We start from the raw sequence: 9380 nt of genomic DNA on the forward strand, positions 1-9380 counted from the left end.
GCCCAGGCCTGGGCCCAGGCGCCGCACGACAGGCTGGGAGGGCCGCCCCGCCGAGCGAGCGCCGACCCAGCCTCCAAACGGGGAGGGAGGAAGTTCACCCACCCAGGAGGCTCCCCTTCGCGACGTGGAATTCATTCTTGCCGGAGGAGAGCCAGACGCCACTGTGGTTCACACCCAGGAGGCTCGGCTGGCACTGGAGCTGCTGAGACCAGAACGCCAGGCGCAGCTTGTCCGCCACCTTCTCCACGGGCACCTGGGCCGCCGTGGCCACCGAGTGTGTGGCGTGGATAATGGTCTGGAAGAGGCTGCCCTGGTCGAACACTACGTAGTCTGTGATGCTCACCTGGAGGGGCACACACCTGTTGTCAGCGCAGCACCCGCCGGCCCACCGCCTGCCAGGGGAGGGCTGCCACCCTGCCCCGCCTGCCGCTCCCGAAAGGCACTGCCAGCCGGGACAACCTCTCGGGTCGCACAGGCCTCTCCGCTGGGCCCGACTAGGGAGCACACACCACCCGGCCCCAGGCCACACCCCAGGGCTGCGCGAACGTGACGTCACTGTCACAGACCCCGTGAGCGGCGTAAACAAGCTCTCAGAAAGGAAGGGTGGGCACAGGGCGTGCGTGCGTGGTGACGGCTCGGGGCCGTCCAGGTCGACGGCGCAAGGGACCTTTCTCTGGGCTAACCAGGTGCGCTCGCCTGCAGGGCACGCCGGCGCCGTGGGGCCACACACAGGGAGGCGCCCTGAAAGCACCTGTGCGACTCCCCGGCAGCACCTGGGCACCAGAACCGGGCCCGCGGCACGCGCACGTCGCCGAAGAGCAGGCGTGGCTCCGTCCCACCCTGTCGCCGGACAGGCCTCACCGCCGTACGCAAGGGCGTCTCAGTGGACACGACCCAATGGCTGCGGTCAGGGCCGCCCGCCCGGCCACGGGGACAGACGCCGTGGCAGAGTCTAGGCCTCTCTGGCCGTCAGCTTGGCTTTCTCAGGGTTTCTTTTTCGGGGAGCACGTGGGCAAAGGGTTTTCTTCTTGAAACAGCATTTACTAAGAGGCCTCTGAATACGCAAAGACAGATGCATTTTAATTGTGGGTTGGGTTTTTCAAGCCTATTGTCTACTGTCTCTTCTTAGCACGTTTGTTCAGAATTAAACATCACTATTAACCAGGCCTTCAGATGGCTGTCACGGGCTTACTCAGTGTTTAAGGACGAAGTTCCAGATCTCCCAAAGTAACAGCACAGAGCTGGGTATCAGCAGAGCCCCAGGGCACCTGCAGCAATGGGCTCCCTGGCGCCTCTGATGTGCATCTCGTCCAAGTAGAGGTGAGCGCTGTTAGCTCAGCTCTGCCCCAGGCCCCGGGGCGGCAACGGGGGCCGCGCCCTGGGCACGGCCTGGCCAGGCCTGGGCGCAGCGCCTACCTGCCACCAGTGGCCATCGTCTCCTTGGGGCTTCTTGGCCACGACGCCCGTCCTGAACCACAGGTTCCCATGCACGTCCAGGGCCCAGAGAGTCTGCTGGTCCCCGAGGGTTATGCAGACGGGCTCCAAGGCCTGCCTTTCACTGGAGACAGGGAGGACAGGAGTCAGCACCCGCGACGGAGCGGGCTGTCCCAAGGGCCGGGACCCCGGTGCCTCCCTGGGCTTGGCATGGAGGAGACGTGCCCACGCACCGGCTCCTCAGAGTTAATTACAGAGCAAAAGGATGGTGCAAATGTGTGGGAGCTTCTGAAAGACCCGCGGAAAGCCCAGAACGTCAGGGAAAGTGCTGGGGGGAACCAAGAGGCGGGGAGCAGGCAGGCAGAGCTCAAGGCCCGGGGCCCACCTGCGTACACTCCCTCCTTCGCCAGTGACCGGCCGCCTGTGCCAGGCTGTGCTGGGCAGACAATGTCTTCTCTGTGGGCAATGCCCTCCCCTCCCGCCATCTGGAGAAGGCCTCCCGGAGTGCAGGTGCGGCTGCACCCAGACCCGACGGCCTCTGCTGTTCCTGGGACGCCCTGACCCCTGCAAGCGTGCCCGCCCACTCCGGCGCGCCCCTGTGCTGCTGGAGCCGGCCAGTCTGCGTGGGCCACGGCCTCTGCCACCTTTGTCCACCTGGCCCACACAGTCCACACAACAGGCCCTCGCTGAAAGCCACTGGGATGTCCACTCAGGCCAAGAATGTCCTGATCTGCCTTTTCCTAAGAACTACTAACAGTCTCACGTTAGCAGGATGAGCTGGTGGCAATTTAGTTTCCATATGTAAAGTGGCCAAGTAAAGATCAGGCCACTTTTATTAGACCAGGATGAAGACAAGAGGAAAGTACGTGGCTCGGACGGTCTGGGACCCTCACAGAAGTGGTCCGCCACAGGGTGGCCCCGCTCAGCCTCAGCAGACTCGGGGGTGCGGGGCACTGACCGGCCCCCTGGCGTCAGGTCTGGCAGCACCAAGGCCGGCTGCTCAGGGGGGCTGACAGCAGACGCGCAGCTTGGGGGGGGCAGCCCGACAGGCCAGGGGCGTGGGGGCCGCGGGACGCCACCTGGCGGTACCTGACGATGTCACACTTCCACTGCTCCCCTTCGGGACAGAAGCTGCTCACGCCCTCCCGGTACAGGAGGGCCCTCTGCTCCGTCAGCGCCCACACCACGCAGTTGCGGGCTGTGACCTGGGCCAGTGGGTACGGACAGTCGACCTTCACGGCGCGCGCGCAGGGGCGATCCGCGCTGAGACCTGCCGGTGAGACAAGGGCGGCTGCAGGTGCGGTCGGGCGCGGCCGCCCCAGCCCGCGCCAGCCTCGGCAGCTGCTGTTCTTGCTCAGGCCACTCAATGCGAGGGGGCCTGTGTTTGGGTGCGTCACCGTCGATGTGCTGTCAGACGTTCCTGGGCAACTGAGTGACACTCCTGAATTTCCTGGTGGCCCCAAGACACTGGGGCCCAGGGCAGGAGAGTGGCCGGACCCAGGCCCTGAGTGAGGCCTGGGCGAGGGCGCCCCGTGCTCAGAGCTCAGCTGAGTGGGGGCCCAAGGGGCCTCCTGAGGGGGAGAAATTCCAACAGAGCGCACAGCACCCCGTCCATCTGGTGGGGTATCCGAGCTGGACTAGACGCCGCGAATTCCGAACTCCCCAGGTGAAGAGGCAGGTCGGGCTGCGGCAGCCCCGAGCTCGAGGCCCCGCCCAGGCCCTCGCCCAGCTGCCTCTGCTGGCTGAACTCTCACTGGGGGCTGCACAGCTGCTACCCGAGACCCACCTCTCCGGCCCAGCACACGAGCGTGTCTCTGGGCTCAAACTGCTCGACTAGTCAAAGGCTCGAGCACGGCACTCACCCCGCGGGGCTCCTGGCAATGGGGACCCAAGCCCCAGACCCAGGCCAGAGACTAGCCCTCTGGGCCCAGGTGCGGGCTCTGGCGACACTGCCCGGGGCGTCCCCCGCCTTCATCCCCGGCCAGAGACGCCCTATCTCCCCACCAGGAACAGACCTGGGGGCCTGCGCCTTGCCAGAGCCACCGCAGCTGAGGGGTGGTGCCCGAGGGAGCCCGTGGGAGGCTCCCCTGGGTGCAGCCCCACGGCTGACGGCGAGCCTGGAGGCGTGGCTCCCTCTTTCCTCGCTCAGAGGCCGGTCTTCTTGCCAAGCGTCCCAGGCGCAGCTGCAGGGCGCTCGAGCGGCCCATGTCTGGCCTGGCTGGTGCCCAGCAGCCCCTTGTGATGCCAGGCCCGATGCGGGTGCCCGGCCCACACAGCACTGCAGCTGTGAGCCTCCGGGAGCAGCCTTCAGGTGCCCCCGCCCCACCTCGAGGCCCCGCCTCAGAGGACCCGCCCTGGCTGGCAGCAGTAACTGCCCAGGACCTTCCAGAGCAGCAAACCAGACGCTGCCGGGCTGCTCTTCCCGGAGGCCCGGCACGGCCTGGTGCCCAGCAGGGCAGCGCTGCCCTTCCCGCCGGGGCCAGCGCATCACGCTGCTCCGGGGAAGCAAGCCCGTCCTGCCAACGGCCCAAGCGCGTCTATTTACAGTAAGCGCGCCGCCTCCCCCCAGCAGCCCGGGCTCCCCCAGGGCGGCTTCCCAGGCCCAGACCCGCTGCTCTTCACCAGCCGACACCGGGCCAGCTGCCAGATGGCCCACCCGGCCCCGCGCGCAGAAGTCTTGCTCTACACGTGCCCCCTGCCGAGCCAGTGGCAGGAACAGCTGACCCGGCGCAACGGCAAATGCCCTTTCCAGAAGAGAGTGCATTTAGCCCGTGTTTAGCCCCGGGATGGGGCTCCGCGGTTACCTGTCTGCAGGTACAGGTCTCCGTTGGTCCGGATGACCCAGGCGGCGTCGTCGCTCAGGGCCACGAACACGGCCCGGGGCAGCGCTTCGTACCAGTGCCGCTTGCCCCTGCCGGTGACTCGGCCGCACGCCAAGGCGCGGTGAGTCTTCTGTTCGATCTTCCACAGCAGGGCCCCTGCGGAGGTGAGAGTCCCTTCGGCCGCTGTGCAGCGGAGAAGCCTCACCCCGAGCTCAGCTCTGGCGAGACCTGTGCCCGCGGGGTGCCCCCACAGGGAGGAGCCCGGCCCCGGCCCCGGCCCCGGCCGGCACTGTCTCCGGGGCTGCCCTGGGCCGCGTCCCCTCACGTCTCGGGCCGCCTTTCCAGTCTGGGGAGAAGGGCGAGGCTGCTCCAGGCTGCGGGTGCCAACGGCGGCACCCACAAGCCCAGCGGCGCCTCCCGGCGCAGCCTCACCGCCGGCAGGGCCGGCAGGACGCGCCACTGAGCGGGCAGCCGGCAGCCCGGGGGACAGGGAGCCTCTGAGGTGCCAGGGAGGCCCCGGGCCAGCTACAGGGGCCGGCGCGCCAGGGATCGGCCGGGCAAAACTGTCCTCTCTCCTCGTGGAAAGGGTCCTGCTACATGGCGAGGGCGAGTGGGCGGCCGGCCAGCGGGAGCAGCAGGACGGCGGGCTCGGCCAGGCCGGCCCGCAGTCGGGCAGCGGAGGCGGGGCAAGGCCCAGTGGTGCCCCGGCCCCGGGCTGCCCGGCCGCAAGGTGACCGCGGGGCGCGGGGGTGTGGCGGAGCAGGGACCAGGGCTGGGGCGCAGTGTGAGTAAGGCCGGTCTCAGCATGAGGGAGATGCGCGGGAGAGGGGCAGGGCGGTTACGTGAGCCCAGCTGAGGCTGCGGTGCCACTCGCCGGGCTCTCAGGAGAGATTTTTTGATGAAGCAAAGCAGCCCCGAGCCGTCCAGACCTTAAAGCGTGGCCAGTACTGGGGGTTCGGGGCACCCTCGGGGGCCGACGGGCCCGACCTGGGCTCAGCCCCGAGGCTGCCCCGGGGCCCACGTCTCCGCCGGGCCCAGAGGTGAGTGGGCGGCCACGCCGATCACCGCTCAAGGCGTGAAAGGACACGGCTCTCCCGTCACGGGGCGAGCGGACAGCTCACTAGAAGCTGCTTCCGAAAAGGAGCGAGACCAAGATCTCACATCCGGCACACCGGCCACGTCCGCCGACCACTTAGCTGCTTTACAGCCACACCAAGAAACGGAAATTGTTTCGTGATCGTAAATCTCTCTCAAAAAAGCCCTCAGAATGTACTTATACAGCTCGCGAGGATGCGCACGCTCAAAGTGCCACGGAAACACCGGCGGCTCAGGCCGAACGTGCCCGCCTCCCAGCCTGCCGGAGGGCGGTCTGGACGGGGCTGCGGGCGCGGCGAACCTGAGGGCGAGACTGCCACCTGCTGGGCGCCGTCCGCAAACTTCTGCCAGCACAGCCCGGCGCCTGGCAGTGCGCTGCAGAACAGGCCGCCTTTGTAGTCCAGGCACCACACGTACTTCTCGGAGACCGCCAGGCTGAGGATGCCGTAGCCGGGGCCCGCGTAGCCCATCCAGCTCTCTGCAAACTGGCGAGACAGAGCAGGTGAGCTCCGCGGCCGAGGGCGCGGGCCCGGAGACCCCCGTGCCCACAGGGACCCCAGCCTGGCTCGGGGTGGCCCTGCTCGACCACCTCCCTGCCGGCGTGGGGCTCGGGTCCTGCCGGCAGGCGGCGCCAGGTGGCCAGGCACCCACAGGGGCACAGCCCTGCCGCAGACCGGGCCAGCTGCTGCCGACCCAGCTGCTAGCTGACCAGCGCTGACCAGCACGCGCAGAGCCTGCGCCCGACAGCCTGCTGAGAGCACCCCCGCGGGCCGCCCACACACGCTAGGGAGCCACTGCAGGGACAGCGCCCCGACCCCTCAACCTGGCCTCGACCACCACAAGCCGGCCCCGCTCTCCCAGCCCTTCCACATAGCCCGCTGGCCTGGAGGCAGGGGCGTCCTGCAAGCCCCAGGCTCCCCCCTCGGAGGGGCTCATGGCAGCTGCCCCCCAGCTAACCCCACGGGGCGTCCCCGGGTGCACGTCCTTCTCCACTTCAGCCGAGCCCCCCTCGACTGTGGGGATCAGAGGGGCTCAGGGCCGCGAGGGCCGACACATGCGCACGGCAGCCAGACGCGGGAGCGGGACCCGGAGGGAGCGGGACCCGGAGGCAGCGAGAGGGCTGAGCCCCCCACCCCGCCCCCAGGGCTGGACAGAGCAGTGGGCAGCAAGTTCCGCCCGAGGCGGGACAGGGCCAGCCACCGCCGTGCCCCAGCTGGACCTCTGCGCCCGGCCTGACAGCACAACGGCAGGACCTACTGCGGGCCTGCTCTGCTCTCACTGTTTGAAGATGGGACACAGGCCAGAGGCACGAGGGCGAGAGGACTCCCCAGAGACAGAGTGGGGAGCGGCGCAGGCGGACTGACGGGCGTACACTGCTGAGGGGGCAGCGAGGGGCAGGAGAGGTGCGGGGTGCCCTGTGCTCACCCCCGGGCCGGGGTCATGCTCAGGCCGCAGTGGCTGGGACAGCGCCATAGCTCAGAGGCTGACCTCTGCCCCCCCAGGGAGGCCCCGGCTTTGCTGCTGAGATAAACGAGCTGCACCGGTACAGGGTTCGGCGGGCGGCTGGCAAGCGTGGCCCGTGCGGCGGTGAGCGGCCCCGAGCTGCAGGCTGTGGGCGAGCACCCGTGGCTGGGCCCTCGCGCTCGTGGGAACGCAGAGCGTCAGCGCCAGGCCCACCAGCGACGGGAGGCGCGGCGCGGCGCGGAGAGGCGAGGGAGCAGCACTTCTGGAAACCACTTTATGTGGATGGCCAAGAGGGCGCCCTCCCCGGTGGCCCAAGGTTCATCAGCGCAGCGCCACGGCGCCGTCCCAGCCGCCTCAGCGTGAGCTCAATCCCAGCCAGGGAGTGACCCACCGGCACCCCAGGCCTCTCCTGTCCCCCGCTGTTCCCTCAGCAGTGGGTTTCAGTGGATCTGCCTGTTCCGCTCCCCACCGTCTCTGGGGCGTCTGCTCACTCCTCACACCTATGGCCGGCACCCCAGTTCTTGTGTGCAAAAAAGTATTAAAAAAAAGGAAAATAAACTAACCAAGAACAGCTGAAGATCGCCTCAGTCTCGTGGGCCAGGCGGACCCACAGGCGCTGGACTCCAAGCCGGGTGCCTGCTGCGCCACCGGGGGGCCCACCTGGAGCCCCATTCCCGCACCGGCTCCCCTCCTCCCAGCTGCTCAGATGCCCTGACAGCAGGTGCCTGTGCTGGTGGGCACACAGGCCAGCAAGGCCTGCCCTGGGCGGTGCTCACCGGAATGGTTGACAGGTCACAGTGCCTCCTGCCACCTGAGGTCCCCGTGCAGGCGGGTTTGGCCCAAACCTGGACCTCGAGGCCACGGGCCTTGCAGCAGGCACACGCCTTCCTGCCCCGAGGAGGGAAACGACCAGCCTGCAGACGCTCAGACGCTCTCCCTTGAGAAAGGCCCACGTACCTGGCCTGACTCGAGTGGCCCAGCGGCCCCCGGGCCGGGCTGGCTCACGTCCTGCAGGGAGTGACCACCGCCCAGCTCTGTCACGCTCGTCTCCGAGGACGAAGAGGGAAGCCCATGGGCGTAAATGTCTTCCTCGTCGCTCGATGTAGACACCGGGTCCAGTGAAGGCTGCTCCAGGCAAGGCTTGTGGGTGCTGGCGGCCAAGGCGGAGACTGGGGGAGGCGGCAGTCCCTCCTCCTTCCCCATGTGCCACTCAGGAGCGGCCACGGCCTTCTGGCCTGTGCCGCCGTCCGTGCCGGAGGCCCCAGGCTCGGTCCAGAAGCCCTGTCCTCCGCAGGGCTCCTCTGTGCTCCCCGGGTCAGCTGCAGCCTCCAGCAGCCATGGCTCCGTGCTGTGGGGCAGGCAGAGGCTGGCGGACACTGGGCTGTCCTGGGGTGTGTCAGCTGCAGCCTCCAGCAGCCACGGCTCCGTGCTGTGGGGCAGGCAGAGGCTGGCCGACACTGGGCTGTCCTGGGGTGTGCCTAGGAGGGGCACTTCTGAACAGGCGCCTCGGGCGTCACTAAGGTCCCCACATCCCGCCTCCCGGGCCTCCGTCCAGCTGCCCGGGTCTTGGCAAGGTGACCGCCTATCACTCGGCTCGTGGTCCCCTGGACTCGGCTCCTCTTCGAGTTCTGTGGCCTCGGGGCCGCCCTCGTCCTCCCTCGGGGGTAAGGCTGACCTCGGCACCCCGGGCGTGCCCACCTCGCGGCCCGCGGGGCTCCAGGGTGGAGCTTCAGTGCCATCACAACTGTCTCGGCGCGCTGAGCGCGGGGCGGGCTCTGGCGCCTCCGGGGCACAGGGTGCTGCGGGGCCGAGGCCCTCCTGCAGGACGCTCCGCTCCCCACGTGGGCGGCGCTCCTGGCCGGGCGAGTCCGTGCCCGGGCCGGGGGCCGGGGGCTGCAGGTCTGCACTCGGGGCGCGGGGGCTGTCTCCAGGGAGCTCGCAGCAGGGCGTCGACTCGAGGGGGCCGTGGCAGGTGCTCCCGCTCGCGCCTTCTACTTTCAAGCGAGAACAGCGACAGTGAGGACGCCGCCGCGGGGACGGCGCGAGGCTCGCCACCGACAGAGCTTCGAGGAGGAGGAAGCCCGCGTCGGACACAGGCGGCTTTAAACGCGGGAGAACACACTCCTCAACGGGCTACGGGTGCTCAGGGGCCCCAGCCGCCAAGGCGACACGGGGCGAACGGGCCGGGGCCAACGTTGGGAGGAGCCTAACAGGCCGCTGACCGGAAGCCACGTCCCTCAACAGCGCCGCGACCGTGGCCAGAGGCCTGCGGGCAGCGAGGAGAGAAAGGTCCAAGATCCGGCGCTGAGCCTCACCTGCGGACGCGCCCGGCGGGCGGTGGCCGACCGGCCTGAGGCGCTTCCCGGCACCCCGCACCCGGGGAGGTCACGCGCGCCTCCCCGTCCGCAAAACCACCCGGAAGCCGCTCGAGCGTGGAGGCCCGTGCAGCGCCCATCGTCGGGGCGCCCAAGAGTCGCCGTCTTTCCTTAGTGCGACAGCACCCGGCCAGACCCCGCAGGGCTGCGGCACAGGGGCGTGCCGGCCTCCCGCCTGGCAGCCCGGAGG

The 9380-nt window shown here is 69.0% G+C and overlaps 1 protein-coding gene across 1 annotated transcript in view; it reads right to left on the reverse strand.

Annotated features, from left to right (window-relative positions):
- TECPR2 (tectonin beta-propeller repeat containing 2) overlaps positions 1-9380 on the reverse strand; it is a 39538-nt gene that overhangs the window by 11853 nt on the left and 18305 nt on the right. The window contains exons 7-14 of the mRNA XM_012724371.1: positions 9131-9335; positions 9027-9081; positions 7773-8936; positions 5653-5836; positions 4239-4412; positions 2524-2704; positions 1417-1558; positions 103-343 (exon numbers count right to left, since the gene is read on the reverse strand). Coding sequence (XP_012579825.1) covers positions 103-343; positions 1417-1558; positions 2524-2704; positions 4239-4412; positions 5653-5836; positions 7773-8936; positions 9027-9081; positions 9131-9335 — 2346 coding nt within the window. The remainder of the gene's footprint in view (positions 1-102; positions 344-1416; positions 1559-2523; positions 2705-4238; positions 4413-5652; positions 5837-7772; positions 8937-9026; positions 9082-9130; positions 9336-9380) is intronic.

Source organism: Condylura cristata, unplaced genomic scaffold (assembly GCF_000260355.1).
Source record: "Condylura cristata isolate star-nosed mole 26May11 unplaced genomic scaffold, ConCri1.0 scaffold00013, whole genome shotgun sequence".
NCBI classification, from domain to species: domain Eukaryota; kingdom Metazoa; phylum Chordata; class Mammalia; order Eulipotyphla; family Talpidae; genus Condylura; species Condylura cristata.